The sequence below is a fragment of the Anser cygnoides genome, chromosome Z (genome assembly GCF_040182565.1).
Source record: "Anser cygnoides isolate HZ-2024a breed goose chromosome Z, Taihu_goose_T2T_genome, whole genome shotgun sequence".
Lineage (NCBI taxonomy): Eukaryota > Metazoa > Chordata > Aves > Anseriformes > Anatidae > Anser > Anser cygnoides.
Window position 1 is genome coordinate 41,719,341 of NC_089912.1, and position 17,746 is coordinate 41,737,086.

At 38.4% G+C, this 17,746-nt stretch overlaps 1 protein-coding gene across 3 annotated transcripts in view; it reads right to left on the reverse strand.

Annotated features, from left to right (window-relative positions):
• Nucleotides 1-470: 470 nt before the first annotated feature.
• The window catches only part of DAPK1 (death associated protein kinase 1), an 89,656-nt gene continuing 72,380 nt past the window's right edge, over nt 471-17,746 (reverse strand). For all 3 annotated transcript variants that reach the window (XM_048080501.2, XM_048080499.2, XM_048080500.2), the window contains 8 exons: nt 16,039-16,116; nt 13,133-13,355; nt 10,599-10,787; nt 8,631-8,828; nt 6,227-6,365; nt 4,988-5,108; nt 3,504-3,692; nt 471-2,883 (listed from right to left, as the gene is read on the reverse strand). In XM_048080501.2, the coding sequence (XP_047936458.1) occupies nt 1,651-2,883; nt 3,504-3,692; nt 4,988-5,108; nt 6,227-6,365; nt 8,631-8,828; nt 10,599-10,787; nt 13,133-13,355; nt 16,039-16,116 (2,370 nt within the window). In that variant the 3' untranslated portion in view covers nt 471-1,650. The remainder of the gene's footprint in view (nt 2,884-3,503; nt 3,693-4,987; nt 5,109-6,226; nt 6,366-8,630; nt 8,829-10,598; nt 10,788-13,132; nt 13,356-16,038; nt 16,117-17,746) is intronic.

Consider the following 17,746-nt stretch of genomic DNA (forward strand, 5'->3'; position numbering starts at 1 on the left):
AGCTGCCTGCACAGAGTGCAGCCCAGAGGCCGTGCAGCTATCAGTGAGTGAAGCTGAGAGTTTAAGTGGGTAGCAGCAGCACAGACCCTGGTGTGATGAGCAGATCACTACCACTGCATTGGCTCTAACGCAGTGAGAGCCCCGCTTACAAAGCAATGTCACCTGGAGGATTCCCAACGACCGACTCACTTCTGCTGTTTTGGTTTTCTTTGTCGAAAAACACAAAGGAAAAAGCTATGTAGCAAACCATTTTGGCTTGCTGTTTGTCAAATGAACGTAAACCTGCTCACAGCAGAGGGGCCACCTAATAAAATATAAATAAATACTCTCACTGAACATTGAGAAAAGCCCTGAAGCAAACCAGGTGGTACCCAGAACTTCAGAAGCCAGGCAATGCCTCTGCGGGACTGCGATTGTAAAGAAGAGAGAATTTTTGGTTCCTTTCAGGTAAAGAACACAAACGAAAGAGATGCAACAAGCAACAGTTTATTGGTAGAAAAATCCTTTAAAATTTTACTACATCGTAAGTTTAAGGAAAAAATAGTATTAATATATGTACATACAATATATATACACAAACACACATTGCACCATTAAAATTACATGCTTTTTAGAACAGAGAATGTATCATATCCCCTCATATCAATTTTAAAGTTCTCACTGCGGGAAACTTGCATCCTTTTTGTTTTTATCCCCATTAAAGTTTTCAAGTACAGGAAGTAAGTAACTTAGGATCTAACAGTAGAAAACCCTTTGTTATACACAAATTACAACCGACAGCTATACAATATTATTCTGCGGCATCTAACTCGTGTATGTCCTTTTTGAACTCTATAATGATATGAAGTTTTACCTGAGGTGCATGGAAATAACGAAGCATGAAAATTGGCAAGTTTAAGAGGTCTTCACATTATGGTCTGACTGTAATTGAAGTTGATTAGGTATCACACATCTGTACCCACAGGATTGGCACAAGAAAGCTCTGCATGAGTCATCACTGATGTCTTAGAAATGCAGGAAAAATTAAAAGGCAAGCACCACTTGCAATGATAAGCATGCAGACAATTTAAGTGAAACAGAGGTAGCATGTTCTTGTAACTCCAGCAGGGTCATTCAAATCAACGGCACCCTCCCTTCTGCAAAAGGCACTCACTTTTTCAGCTAAAAACAATGTGGTGTTATATTCAGGCAGAAAGATCAGGAGTGTAGGTGGACTTCTCTCCTTACAAATATTAAAAAGTGTTAAGCAGAGGACAACATGAAAAGAAAAACATGGGTGTAAGAAATACACATTTCTGGTCGTATGTGCTATTCCTCTCCCCTTTCCTTTTAAAGGGAGAATAGAAGTATTTTATAAAACAGTTGCAGCACTAAAAAGTTGAAAGACTTTCCAGTTAAAATGGCAGTATTAAGCAGCACATTATGTATCTGTAATAATCTTACAACACCAGAAGTACACCAGCCTTTTTAACAGATCAAATAAAAAGCAACAATTCACAGTTAGAAGTAGAAAGTTTAAGCACAAAAAGGTGGTGCTGAAGAAGGATAAAGACCCTTTGATGTAAAACCTCCTAACTGACAGTATACAGAAGCTCTTGTACTTTTATCCTTCCTGGAGTTTGAAAAGATGTCTATGCAAAACACTTGTTCTTACCGTGACACCACAGAGCTAATTGAATTGTAAGACGTGCCACTGTTGCAACTTGAAGCATAAGCCTCTTGACCATTAGCATCTAAATTTATTTTGAATACAGAAGATGCCTTCAGTAAAAAATCTGCTGCATCCCTGCGCCCTAATTCCCTCAGCTTAGACATCAGGATACCTACAGTGCTCTCAGGAGCATTACTCCACTCTTGCAGCAGGGCATGGACTGGGCTTGACAGGAAGTCATTTTGTGTTCCATTATTTGTATTGTATTTTGCAACAAGATCAGGGAGGCCCAGGTTCATGGCCAGAAGGCACCAATCTTTGCCCATGGGATCAGGTGGATCCAAAAGTCGACTTAGTTTTCTCCTGGTAAGTAGATTCAGATCTGAAACATGAATGTCCATTCCTAGGCTTCCCTGGGAGTAGACATCAAGACATCCAAAACATAGTATACTACTAAAGCTCTCCTTATATCCCCCCATGGTGTTAGTGAGCGATGTCTCCTTTTGACTCTGTGCACGGAAGAAGTCTCTAGGCTGGTAGACCATTACTGGCTCATGATGTTCCCTCAGCTGCTGAGGACTAAGGTAGTATTTTACAGTCAGAAGGCCTGGTAAGGTTGTGGCCATTAAGTTATCAATGGTGCTGCATACGGAATCCAGAAGTAAACAGCACTTGATCTTCTCTGTTTCCAGTCCTCTAACTTGAACCTCTATACCCTGACCATGGTTGACTAGCAGCACTAAAAGCTCAGCTCCACGATTCATAATCTTTGATCCATTTACCCACAGACGTATATCGGCATCTCCCTCTGTGCTTTGTTGATGAATCCACCTGCAGAGATTCACCTGAACTTTATGAAAAATTCCACAAGGAAATGGGGTAAGATGTTCCACAGGAACGATTCTGACACCACCATAAATCAGTACTTCATCCTCCTCATCCGTCCAAGACCTGTGGAGATTGTCAGTCTTGATGAGAGCAGGAATATCAACCATTGCTCCATTGCTAATGTCCCTTGCACAAATATCCATGGCATCCAAAATTTGTATCAGTTCTTCCACATCACTGTCTGTTACCAGACGCTGGATGTCCTCTATAGTATATCGACCTCTATAGTGATGGAGAGCTTTTGGGTTCTCCACTGACAGGATTTTTCCAAGGACGTTTGAACAGAGCCAGCGAGGATCCAGAAGCACAACATCTTGGACTGTTTCACTCTGCATGATGTTAATCTGTTTATAAATAGGAAAGCTGTTGTTTATATCTTATGAAGTACAAGACGATACCACCCCACATATTGGCTTTCATAACTTTTAACTAACACTGCTGACAGAAGAAAAACAACCAACATTTGAATTTTTTGCAAGTATTCCAAACAAAGAATGGATCTTGTTCTTGACTTCCACTAATAAAAAAAGCCATAAGAACCCAACAACAGTAAAGCCTAGCCATGCTCTGCAAGCTATTTATGCAACAGTGTTTTCCTGTGATTCAATTTCTAATGGACACACACAAATTTCTCATCTGCAGTGAACATGTTAAGCACTACCTCATTTTAAGATGATAGTAGACCTTATCCTTTCTAAGGATTCTATGTTTATGTAACTACAACAATGAAATGCAGCTCTTCCTGTCTCAAAGAAATACTGTTGAACAGAACAAGTGCCACAAGACAATAATGATAACAAAAAGCATTAGTAACCAGTCTCTACTTCTTACAATGTCTTAAAAGGAAGAGTAGAAAAAAGTTACTACAGACATTTGCTTAAATCCCATTAAGTAATATTCTACCAGAGCAGTACCTTGATAGTATGGATACACAATTTATACCAAAAAAAAAAAACCCACTTACTTCTCCTATACTATGCAACTGCTGTGCAATCTGCCGTAGGTCATCTTCACTTGCTAGGGGATTAAGCTGTTCCTGTATGTCGTATACAAACTGCTGCAAGGACATCAGCTGGTTGGGTCCGTTCATTTTTCTCCATGAAGGCAGTGTAGAGATTATTTTTTCACACAGGTGTGTCATAGGTGGGCAAGTCTTATGAAAAGCAGAGAAAACACCCACTTGTAACTACTCTGTTGAGAACAGTCTTTTTTTTTTTTCTAAATAAAGGCTATGTATGTGTTCTAAAACATAAATGACACATATGCATGTCTAAGGAGTCCCCTAGTGATGGATCCTTACTCTTCCATCTGGTATGTACTTGTGAGAAGATCTTCCCTGTCTTAATAAAGTAAAATTCCAGAAACAGATGGGCATTTATTTAAAATCTGTACTCACCACTATTTGTTCCAGACCAATTTATTCAACAGGTGAGATAGCAGAGTATCGGTACTAGATTGGAAGTACAGCTGACACATATATCTATTGACTGTTTTGGACATTACCAATGCTTTCATCCCTGCAATCTCAAGCCACAGCACCCAATTCATATGCAAAGCTCCCCAAATTTCATCTAGTGGAAACTGCTACAAAAAAGTTTTGTCAAAGAAGAAAAGCTTATTAAAAACTAACAGATCATTGGGAACATAAAATAATCCAGATTTTACATTAAAAAAACACTCAATCTACAGAGTGAACTCAGGAATACAGTAACTTTTGCTTCACTTTTTTTTTTAATACCTATCAGAAGCAGCTAGAAAATGTCTTGTTGGCATTACACAATTAAGAGTGACTTTAGAATGAAGCATTTAAATGCTAAAGGCTACGTAATAATTTGACTTGGTCACCCTCAGTATTGAAGGCTATATAGATTCATGGTGATTACAAGAAACCATAGCTATTTTACCCTTAGTTTCATAAAGTTATATATACACATAAAAATCCAAGCACATATTTTTCAGTAAAAGACCCTAGCAAGAAGATTAAACATATATATACATAAATACATATATACACAAATACATATATACACACATATATCCACTTCACCCATCTATGTTGAGAATTACCTTTCTAACAACTGAGGAAAGCGTTCTACTCCAGTGTATTTTAATGAAAAATGTATTTCCATCAAATATATTCTGCTTCTCTGTAATGCTACTCTGACATACAAAACAATAAAAAAAAGTCAGCACTAGAATCCAATCACTGTCAACTCGAACTACAAAAATTTAACTTTAAACTGGTAATCTCAATTGTTTCAAGAGAGGCCATTTTGGCGACCCATACAAAATACCGCCGATTTTGAAAATGCTGACAGAATCCTTGATGTCATCAGTCTGTTGTTCCTTAAGTTCTGAAATTAAGTACTAAGTTTACAGTAAATTATTTGTTTCCCAAGATTTTCACATCTTAGCTGACACAATCTAAGACCATTAGACATTACTTACAGATATTATCTGACTTCTAATTTCTTGTAAGTGATTTCGGAGAAGCTTCATATCTTTAGATCCAGATGCTCCAGCATCCAACACAAATAACTTGTCTGAAATGTGAAGATCATTTCCAAATCTAAAAGAAAAAGAGAGCCACCAATTGTCTATTCAGTTCCAAATCCAGTTTTCCTAATCCAGCAGCGCTTCAATCTTAAATTGCACAGCACTTAATTTTCTTCAAAGAATAATGAGTACTGATAATCCTAAAATATTTTATAAGCAAAGACAGTAGAGTTGCTCCCTAATTTTCTTGAATGTAAACAGATATATTAACAGAAAATTATTATCTTTCCTAAGGAAGAAAGCTGAAAACTCCGAAGGAAATTACAATTGCACCCTAGGACTTGTAATTGCAAAAACATTTTACTATAGAAGGGATAGCAGAAATGCAAGATTACACCCAGATATTTTCTGTTGGTTTATTTCAACAGATTGAGACATTGCTCTGCCACTATTGTGCTGGATTTCCTACACCTGTTTCTTGTATAGTACAGACTCACAGGTCTGGGTGGTTCCCCAAATCACATACTTACATGGATAACTGTGCTCACTGTGAATATAAATTGTTACCTTACACAATACCATTAGTCTGTGAAAATTAGCATGATTAGCATACTCTCCAAATACTTGCTCAGGAAGGTTAATGGTTTTCTCAACTTCTAGGCTGACTTTTTCATGTATGTAACTCCACAAGATCCAGCTCTTCAGAAAACATACATAGACAGTACCTCCAGGTGTGGTTTAATTTTTCTCCTGCCCATCCTAAATCAATTCAGAGAAAATGGTGGCTGTCCTCCACAGCTTCCTTTACTGCACCTGGAGGTTGCAGCTCAGAATTGTCCACTTTTCTGAGACTGGTGCAAAACCTACACACCAGGATGTCTGTCAGATGGTTGACAATGGCCTTTAGATCTATTTCAGTATTTACAGGCTGACACTTTTGAGCCTCACTCATTTTATGCACCACTCACTCACTTAAGGCAGCTCGCTCATTGTAGTATTGACAAATGTTTCATTTTTTTTCCATGGAATAAGCTTCCTGAATATTTTCAGTAAAGACAATCTTCAAAATATTGCACTTTCTTTCATGTAAATACCACATAACTTCAGCCAAACAAAAAACCTTTTACATATTATGCATTTTAGTATTTTTCTTTGAAACTAACACGTGCGCTACATGTAATCCCCTCTTACCTGTTCCTGATTTCTTTCAGCAACGACATGTCCTTGTCATACCAAAACTCCCCTCCAACAGGCCGAGGAAGATTCACTATGTCAGCATGCGTGGCGACCAAAACAACACGTAGTAGAGTTTTCAGCTTTCCAGCAAATGCTAGAAGGGGAACAAGATTATTTCCTCACTATGAGACATGCCCAGGAAGATGGCTGCCTTACGGAGCCAGTTGAGTAGCAATACTATTGTATTCTTGATACCAGTGGATATTCTGCAGTGGATTTACCAACTTTAAGCACAACAACATCTATTTCTACACAACCGAACCACTGGTGTTATGACTATTATCTACTTATAGAATTATCTACATAATGTATAATTTAAATAGCTAGAATCTTAGTATCATAAATATTTTATGCCCTTATTGTTTTAACAAAAACATGTATTAATAATGCTAATTAGACATCTATTAACTACAATCTATACCAACGTGAGGGAAAATAAAAAAAATAAAAGCTTCTTTAAAAGGTTTCTCATAATCTTTGGATGGTCCTTAATGCTACATGTACAGCTTAGAGAATTTTAAGTAGAACACAATGTCCACAACATTCATATGCTGGTATGAATGCTATTTTACAGTACTTACACAAACAGTGACCTCTCACTTAGGTGAGAGTTAAGTAGGAAAGCCTGGCAGATACCATGAAAAAGAATGAAAAAGAAAGAAAGAAAGATACAAATGGCATGAATGAGGTGACAGTATGGAACACACATTTTCTATCTTTTTCTCAAACTGATCTTCCAGAAAAGAGGAGACACCACTAGGCAATTATTTAAAAAAAACAAAGTACATCCAATTCTGCTGTTTTTGTCTGACAAAAACTTCATATTGGAGAAATATGCTTACCTCAGTTTTCATTGACTAAGCTACAGAATTTTGATTCATTCAAAAAAGGGCCACATTTCCCCTCACTGTGTAGCACTCCACAATCACTATGCTCTAGTTGTAGATCTTTTTGTTTTTCAGCTGACAATGTAACAATAGACAATATAACTGGAAAGTAATTCCTAAAGTTTAAATATTCTGCAAATGTCAATTAATACATATTATTTAAAAGTTGTAACAATAAGTTACACATGAGTATCCAAATTGAGCTGAGCAGTATAAACGCTGATTTAGGCAAAGTACCTAAATTGTGCTACTAACTTAGTTAAATCAAGAACTAAGTTTCCTTGCTTGAGTAAGATGACAAGGAAAGCTTTCAACAATTGCAAGTTAACTGCATTTTCAGCTTTAATGATTTTTTGCACATTTCTGAGCTTTTAGTTCCAGAAGTAATTGCAAGTCAGTTAGATCTCAATGGTTATATTTGTAACCTCATGACTTAACCTAAGATGGAAGATGAAAGGACATACATATGTCCAAGCTAAAAACTGAAGGTCTGCCATTTGGCTCATCATTGTCACTTGTCAGCCTGAGATCATGCGTACAGAATTGAGTAGAAAACAAAAAGAGGGGAAATATTCTGCATTATGTAAGCATTAGATATACTTTTCTAATGAGTCCCTAGCAATGTTATAAATGTCTATCAGTGTTGAGTTAGATCCACTGCTTGGGATAACATTTTGGTTCATAGAACCAAGACACATGTCAGAGAATGGTTCTTCCATAAAACTGTCAGTCTCCAGACCAACACTCTGCTACAAACACTATCAAGCTATATGTATGTATACCTACAGAGGGTTTAAGAAAAAAACAAACAAGTGAGTTAATTTGTTTGTCTGTCAAGTAACTTTCAACTTGTTAGAAAGTTTGAATAACTAGTCATTTCATTTAAAATCTGTGCAAAGTCTTAAAAAATATGAAATGAAATTTACTAGCAATACTGGTTTCTGTACACCCTGATGTGCCAAAGGTTAACATATTTGTATCCCAAATACAACTCTAGTTAAACAGGTTGGAGTGGCATGTACTGAGAGTGTGATGTTACTCTACAATCTCATTCTGTCCTGTTCTCATTGGCAAAACCAACTTACGCTGCAAAGAGCTAATTGGGGTTTAGATTTAATTTAGGATTAGGTTTTTTAACTTAAGTGAGTTTTAATTAGTGTGTCTAGAACTGGTCTTAAATGGTACCAACACTCTGAAACACTTTTTCACACAGCTTTTCTGACATAAAACTTCATTTGCCACAAAAGCCTCCAGTGTATCTCATGACCCATTTCAGTTGGAGTAACTGGTGCATGAAACTCTTCAGGCTTGTTCCACAAATAAAATCCTCTATTGCTGAGAAACTGTTTAAAGTTTTTTAAATAAAAGCGGATAAAGATGTACAACAGCACTCAGCAAAGAGGATTTAGAAGTTGCAAAGAAACACAATCTTATTTTCCCCTAATATTTCATTAATAGGCAGAAGAGCATACCTATTGGCTCCTCAACTGGGACTAATGATTTCAGGAAACTGAGCCAAAAGGTCACTTGGTTTAACTGGATTTCATAAGGCTCCTCAAGACTAAAAAGCACTATGTGAATCGTGGTGGGATCATTCGCTGCAAAATAATCGTAACAGCAGAAATACACAGGATTCCCAGAGAATTCCCAGATGCTAAAGTCACCAACTCCTGAAAAACAGACAAACAGATCACACTGTCAGTATGCATGAAACCTTGCTCAGCCATGGAAAGACACACGGAACAGTTCATTTCATTTAAACTTTCTCAAAGATAAACTATGCAGGTGAGAAAGCAAAACTGCAAACGCAATCATGAACAAACGGAACAGGTTTCAGATAGTCTCAGAGACTGAGAAGTTGGGTCCTTACGATCTGTTCCTCTTTCACATTCACTTCTCTAGAACATTCAGCTGGATGCCACATGGATGCACCTGTGTATTCAAGTCATGCAGCCTTACACATTAAATTGGCTTTTGCCCTGCACAGGAGCAAATAACTGCTCCTGTTCTTCCTTTGCATTCCCCCAAAGCTCAACATTTTTATGATTTTTTCTTTCTAAAGTCTCACTGCTGGTATTAAAAACCACTCAAGGATTCTCAAAGAACCCACTCTGCTTTATGGAATTGTATTACTCAAATCACATGAATAAGTTAGGGCTGGAGAACCACCATGTTAAGGATCCCAAGAGCACAATGATTCTTTCTGTCATCTCCTTTACTTCAGGTAAGAACAGCATTAGCATGCTGCACTGTATTGCACTTCTCAGACTCAATACCTGATAAGGTACACTTGTACTCCATCTATTTAAATAAATGCTGATTCAGATGCACTTGGATTTCTAGGAGAAAAAAATCCAGAAACCTCAAATCTGCTGTTATGAGTTCAGCTATCGAGAGCTCATCCATGTGCACACCTTCTTTCTATATCAAGATAGTACACAGACATAAAATTCTTCTGACAGCCTGTTGCACAACTCTATTTCACTGCAGAATTTGACCTGGTTTCAAATTATATCGAAAGGAGAAATTAACCCAGATAAAGAACAAGCTGTAGCTACATGCCAGACTCTTCCACATCTAGGATGAATGTTTTGTCGGTATGTGTTAGTGTGCATATAATGAATTTGTAAGTAGGTTTCTCTCTCCAAAATAAAAGCTTGATTAATCTGAGCTCAGCCTCAAGACCGCAAATGCCGAGGAGAGATCTTTAAGGAGAGATCTTACCACCTCTCTGATGACTAGCAGGGGTGGTGGTATGTACCTGTTGCATAGTTTTCACGCTCAAAAGCATTACTAGCATCTATGTGTACTTATGAAAAAAGAAAGCTACTGGATAAAGAGAAAGCTCTACATTAGCATTTTGCTTTGGAACAGTAGAGAGGTTTTCAAATAACTTCTCTGACTGACCCCTCTTACTGTGAACTGGTTCCAGCTGTGGAGCAGTTGGCTTGCTTTCCAAACTAATGAAACTAGAAGCTCCACTCCGGTGCTCACCAAATCTGCTCCAGACCCCTTGTGGGGTGATAATGGTAAGCCCTTCATACACCTGGGTACCACATGCAAGGTGAGGACACTTTGGCTGGATTATATCTGCCAAAATCCCCAATCTACATGCAGTGTAGGTGAAGGGGCCTTTAACCTGGAATCCACTCCTATTATGCCAAACCCGTTTCTTCTGCCCCACTTATTAATCTCAAAAGCACTTCTAGGTAGTGCTAGAAATATCTGCCACAAATGGTCATTACCATGTGTATTACAAGCAGAAAACTTCATGCAAATTTACCTTCTGCTTAAACAAACCAAACCCTACCAGTGTTGAATTCTTAACCACAGTCAGTACCTTACCAAGTCAGGCATTTTTGATTTTGTTTCTAAAACCACACACCATGGCATTGCTTTCCCCACAGAACTAAGGCATGCGAGCCCAGCTCTCCGCTTACCATTCAAGTAGGCATTCTGCACATCAATGGCCTTGGTGGACTGGTCATCAGCAGAGAAGGGAGAGTGATGAGCAGGTGAAACAAAGGCTTCTAATACCCCTTTGGTCAGGCCTGGCTCAAACATCATACTACGGCTTCTCACACTGACGTTCTCGCAGCCGGGATAAAGATTCGTAATACTTACAGAAACTGGGTCAGGGAAAGGAAAATGAGATTACAAATTGTGGGAAAACTACAATCAGATCAGTTCACAATAAGTATGCTAGGCATAAAACCTAAGTAATAAAGCCAAACTGTTCTTCAAACAAAAGGAGATGACTACCAAGGTGTGAGTACACACAAATACATCCTTATTCTGAATGCTGAAAAGAAAAATATTAGAATGATCCCATACAGCACTTACTGCACCTTAACAGATATACTATTGGGTGGGAAGCATAGAAAAAAATAACAATTTGGAAATGAAAGACTTCAATAGTTAAAGCTCTTCCATATTGCAAAGATATACTACTTTTTATATCTAAGGGCTATAGTTTCGTAGCATGGGCTGTTTTTATTGGTATAGAAATGCTACATATTTGTATAATTGGATCTGTTAAGTAAGGATAAAAATATCACCACATAATAACTATTTCTGAGGAGGTGGGTGAGAAAAGCAGGCCCTTAACTGAAGTTATTTTATTTGTAGGCAATTTGCTCAGTTCATCTCACTACAGATTCTATAAATGAGAAATGAAAGGGCTTTTAATTAACTTGCACCATCTAGTGGCGAAAGTAAAGATTTCTTCCCCCCATTAGATGCTGAATTCTAATATTCGGATTTTAATATAGAAAGAAACTACCTGCCAGCAGTACAAATATACTTTCATGTTTGATCTTTTAATAGAATATTTAAATCTTTAGGCTCATGTGATTTAAATACAGTGAATTCACGTACTTATTTTTACAGAACTTTTGAAAACATAATCACATTATCAAGTATCCACCAAATTGTACTGTTTTAGTTGTCTATTAGATTATGTCACTCAACCCAGAACATTATTAACATTATATATAATGAACTGAAACAAGCAAAACCCCCAAATCCAAACATCAAAACAATGTCAGAGTAGCTTCATTTGCATAGCACTGCACAACTTTAAAGATTTATTTCTAGATAAGCTATTCTCAAGGCTTTGCTTCAAATTCGCCATTACTTCTATGGTGGTTTGCCAAAGAACGTGACTGGCAGTCGTCTTTGAATTTACGATGGTATGAGAACATTAGACCTATCCTCTGGTCTTGGTACCAATTGACATAGGAAGTCTGTCTTCAGTCAAGACTTTCCTGCAGTGCCTCCAGAAACGGACAATTCCTCAAGTGATTAGCCTCCCTTTACACAACACAGTAAATTACGTTAAATAAACCAAGAACTTCTGATTCATTTATTTAATCCATTTGTGTATTCTATCATCACAGATGCGAATGCCTTGTGATAAATGAACAACAAACTGTAATAACAACCTCTGTGCCAGGTATCTTTTTAAAGTCACACTAAGTACCTTATAGCTTCCTCGGCTGACTAGAGAGAATGTGGAGATGAAATCCATTACTAACCCTAGTCTAAAATTATTTAGAAATAATGATGAAACCTTGAACTGCAAGCATTATCCAAAGCTTTTTTTTTAAAAAAAGCAACTCTGACCCCATCTGACATTAACTTATGTAATAAGATTATTTCTGAACAGCAACTTGAACTCTTTGAAGTGCCTGCTTAGCTTGCATACATTGCACAGAATCTCAGTGTTAGAAAAGGAACCTAGACAAACAGTTCACTCTTCCTGATGTCCCACCATAAATGTGGGATCGTCCAAAACCAGGTACACATTGATGTGTAAATCTAATTACTCATCCTGCAGCTCTTTCCACATTACACAGTCCAACTGGTGCTTCATGAGTAGTTCCTTACCATTTGCATACATTTACTTCAGTCTAGAAAAGCTCCATTTTCTTCTTGTTTGGAGGTAATTTTAGGCACCTTTAACTTGTCAGATGAATTCCTGTGCCTTACAGAAAAGCATTCCAATGCATCAAAGACAGTTCCAAATCCTTAGTTATACTTAAATAAAAATATCTAAAGATGCAGCAGCTGTTTTAATTCTGCACAGAATTTGCATTCAAAAATGCTGACAAATCATAACTCCAAAACCATGATGGTAGCATCCGGTTATGGCACCGGTATTTGCATTCTAGGACTTTTTGGTAAAAAGAAACAGTTTTCAGAAGTCCTGTCCTCCACTCTCTTAAGCTCACTTATGCACCACATCAGTGAACAGAAGCTGAACTATTTTTCATTCTCCACACCCACTGCTCCTCTAAGCTCTTAATTTAGGTGTGACTCTGCATGCAGAGAAGTCAACTCCCTCTTTGCTTTGCTTTGATTTCTTACACACATAGGCTATTCTGTCTTTTACAGCACAGCCAACAGCTGTTCGTTTGGAGTTCTACAGATGAAGAGTCATTTCTTGTTCAAATGGTACAATGTCAAGTCATACCTGAAGGTTTGGAAGACAAGGGAGATGGGGGGAATCTGGTTGCACTTGTGGAAGACAGCTTAGGCCTACGTCTTCGGAAAAAGCTTCGTATCAGGCCACACTTAAGAGACTCCACAAGGGTCGTTTTCCCAGATCCAGAGTGTCCAAACAGCTTCAGTTTGATCCGGGGCTGTGGGTTCTGAGTGTGTCGCAGCTGCTGGATAAAAAGCACCCTGTGCGTATCCTAAAATTCAACATAAAGAAGAAATCTGAGCGTGTGGCAGGGAACTTCTGCCTTCCAGCAAACTCAAAATGTAGGGTTTAAGTAATGCTTTCTTGCCAGGTTACATCTGGATCAGCTCCTCCATCTGCTCCACCGTGCAAGTGGCACGAGGTAGAGGGATAGGTAGCCAAAACATAGCTGAATGGTAGCTCTCAAGAAACACCTTGACTCTTCATGAAAATCACACAGTTTCATGGTCAACATCACTGAACAGGATCATTTTGACCTCCAATGGAGTACACAGAGGAGGAAAAACTAGTTTCTTTCAGCTCCCTTTCTCCTTACTCATGATTCTCAGTAGCATAACTAGTATCTCCAACCTTATATACGTGCAGGATTGAAGAATTTTGCAGTGAGAGCTACCACCTAAGCAATGTGAAAACTCGATATGCACCCCCCTTCTTTCTGTCAACTTTTTCTACACTTCTCATATTTGGGAGAATTTTCCTCCTCCCTTTCTCCCTGTCAAGCGTACATATTTTCACTTCCAATTTTTGCAAGGTAAATATTGCTTTACCCAGATCACTCTTACCTCTCATTTTCCCATATACTTATTCTTCTCTACCTTGAAAGAGCTCTCACATTCTATTAGCCTTCCACTTTCCTAGCTTGCTGCAAGCTTACACCCTCTAGACTTCTTTCCCTCTACTTCTAGGCCTCAACAGATCTGCTTCCCTACTTGATTTCCTTTCATTGTTTACCCTCTGTGTGCATTGATTAGCTTTTGCTAATGCTCAACGGCTGCAATCTCATCCTCATACTCAGGCCTTCTTCAAACCCAATCACATCTCCTGCAGAAGAGCTTTCTACTTTATGCTCACCCATAACCAGTATGTATTGCATCTTGCAGCAAGAGTAGCAGAGACTGGAACTAACAAGTCAGACGTCTTGCTCTCTTCCCCCAGCAAGAAGCAATCAGACATAGATACCTTGCAACTGAGCACATGAACTGAGCTTGGAAATCAACTCAGCAAGAGGAAGCAGTGGAGGACAGCACTCTCCTCTCACCCTAGAAAGACCTATTTTAAGGTAACTGTGAGACAGCAGAAAGGTGGAGGAGCAAAAGAACTAGCTTCAGACTCTCTTCCTTCATTCCCCCATCTGGAGCTCAGAGAGAGGCTCTGTTGTTCTGCATTTGTACCGTGTTTCACATGTACACTGAGTCATTAGAAGAGCACCCACAGCAGCCTCCCTAAAATAAGAGCATGCAGCAACTCCACTGAGAAATTTGACAGAAATGGTAGCATATTTAGTTCCTTCCTCCCTAACAGGTATGTATGAAATATGCTTATCACAATGGGAATGTTGCACACCCTGACTGCTAATAGTGGCTCTTACAGAGAATTCAGTATGACAGTACGTTCTTCACATGTGTGCTATTAGGAACAAAATCCTCCACAGGCACCGAAGATGAAACAAGTTGTCAGGCACACTCTGTATTAGATGACATTGCCCATTTTGAGTAATACTAGAATAGTTCCAGTGGTTTATAGTTTCTTAATTTCAGTTTATCAGATTCTGTTTTGTAAAGTGTACTCTGATCAAGTATATCATTATCATACTTATTCCCCACAGATATAGTCAGCATTCAGTAATTAAATACACTTCACTATAAAGGAGAGTGTTAAAGTTACTACATCTGAAACTCAATTTTCTTCACCTGCATGCAAAACCAGCCGATTTTTTTTGGGGGGGGGGGGGGGGGGGGGGGGGTGGTCGGGGAAAGGGAATAACACGGGATGACAACTATATAAAATGGATCCTGTTGTGACAAAAGTATACAATAGCTATCACTGAAGAGGAACCCTGACTTTATGATATCTTCACTGATATATTTTACAATTCTAGCAAATATAGATTTACTGTCAGGATATGATTCTAATTCTACCTTGACAATGCCTAGTACACAAATATTCTTACTCCAGAATTATATAAAAGGATGAGTCTGATCTTTTATTTCAGATTACTACAGAATCACCAGCATAATTAAAACAGTACTCTAGCAGCTCTGGCTGTTGCCTGGAATCTCCAGGCAAATGGTCTCTGCACCTTCACAGCACAAATGATGCTGCTTATCTTGAACAATCAATGTCTATCAGATGTGTCAGACTTACTGCCTTATGACAAGTGCAGATCGGCTTTGCATTCTAGTGGTAAGGAGATTTTGAGAAACTGTAGAATTTAAAAAAAGAGTGTGAGAACTTATGCTACCATTCCAGGAGATATTAAAGGTTCCAGAAGGGCACAAACTCTTCATATTTCATAACCAAAATCTAACTAAAATGGTGACGGTGGGGAAATATAAATCCTCCTTTGGGATGTGCTAATTTTTAACAGTATGCTTTTCAGTTTCTTCTAAACTCATTAGAACCTTTGGTGGGCATTGTCAGAGAGTGGATAAGATGGAATGCTGGTGCAGTCTATCTTAGCCATTTTTGCTAACACGTACATAGTAGCTTTAAATGAGGGGATCATTTAAAATTTAAAAAATATATTTTTTCAAAAAGGATGCCATTTCAGTAAGGATATTTACAACAGTTTTTTAGAATGGCTTTGATGGATGATCTTACGATTTCCCATGGTCAAACGTTTCCTGCAATCTCAGAAACACGAAAAACTCAGTTAAAATTCATGCATTCCCAACCTTTTTAAGTCTTGCAAGCAGACCGGCTATGTGTTCATGCCGTTCTGCTCTGGCGAGATCCTCTGCCGTTTTCCCATCCTGTTGAAAAACATATTATTAGCTGACGTTTCTTCCTTTCGACCACAATAAAAAGTCACGTGCAACATAGCTCAGCTCTGCTCACGGCAGTAATTGCCATCAGACACAAACTAATCAGGGAGAAGGGAAAAAAAATGAACCAGTAATGATTACACCCACAGGAATATCTTTTCTTAAACGGTCCAAAGACACACACAGTAAAATGCAGAACAGTATTTCTTTTACAAATTGGCATCTGGATGCCACTGTAACAAGACGACTTGAATTCAGAGCCTTAGCATGATGCCAGTATTCCCTCTTTGAACTCCTCTTTTTTTCTCACCAATTAGTAGATGATAGTGATTTCTAGATGCTACATCCTAAACGGATCTATAAGCTTAAACAGTTCACAAAGAGGACACACATCAGCATACTCACTCAGATGGACAGCAAGTGAATTTTATTTACTAATGGATAAAGAATGATGATGACATACCAATCACTGGAGGTTTTCAGAAAGCAAGAACATTGTAAACCATGTTGTTAGAACTGTATCAGCAAATTCAAAAGGAGAAGCAAATCTGCCTGCGGCATTCTGCTCTTGATATTTAATTACCCATGTTTCATATATCAGCAGTTTAATATGAAGTAAACTGAAAGAAAAATTGCTTTCTACTTTTGCTGTTTTATCTACGTTAACACTATTGTTTTATATTTTGGTAACAGGTAACTAATTTATGAGGACTCTGCTTCTTTCATGCTCTTATATAAAAGAGCTTTTAAATGTTAAGGCGATGTAGTGGAAAACTAAAACCTCTTTCTTGGACTTCTCTCTGATTGTCTAGTTTTTCATGTGAAACCTGTATTGTCTTAAGTAGTTCCTGAGGATACTGTAACTATTACCCTATATAGGAAATAAATATCTTTGACATTTGAGTATCCACCTACAGAAGTCATTTTCAGTTTTCCATAGACGTTATTATGTTCTCCATTATTTCAGGTAATTCAAACAGAACGGGAACAGAACACGAGCAAGAAATAGTCAAAACTGTAGTTGATTAAATTTGAGTGTCAAGATACCCTCCCTGTACAGGCATTTTCCCTTAGAATGAGGGCAGGTCCTACACCTCTCTCTCTGTAACTGCAGCAGCATGGCTTGAGTTGACTTGACATCCTTGTTCGCTATGTCTCTCTGCTCCATGGGGCTTTGTTCTGGCTTCAACCCCGGCTGTGGTTTAATAACTGTACTCCGATTTATCATTTCCTTGACACAGCTGCTTGCGCACAAACACAAAGGAAATAACCATCTGGCGAGTATTTGGCAACAAGCGTGGATGGCAGTGGCTCAGGCAGAGCCTGATCAGCAATCATGGCTACAAACGGATGGAGGTGACTGCCCCCCAAACCAGAAAAACAGCAACAGAAATGGTTCGAATTGCTAGAAGCCTGGCCAAGTGTCATTGTAGGGCAAGCCAACATGTAGCAGTGGGATGGTGTTGTCATGACTCAGGGCTCACTCCATACTTCCATACCAAGTTTTGTGCGCTCAAGGCTAGCTCTCTGACATAACATAGCTGTTTAATCTTGAATCAGATAGAACTCTAGGTTGAATTTGCCCCCCAGTAAACATTTTGAGATGTTGAAATTGATG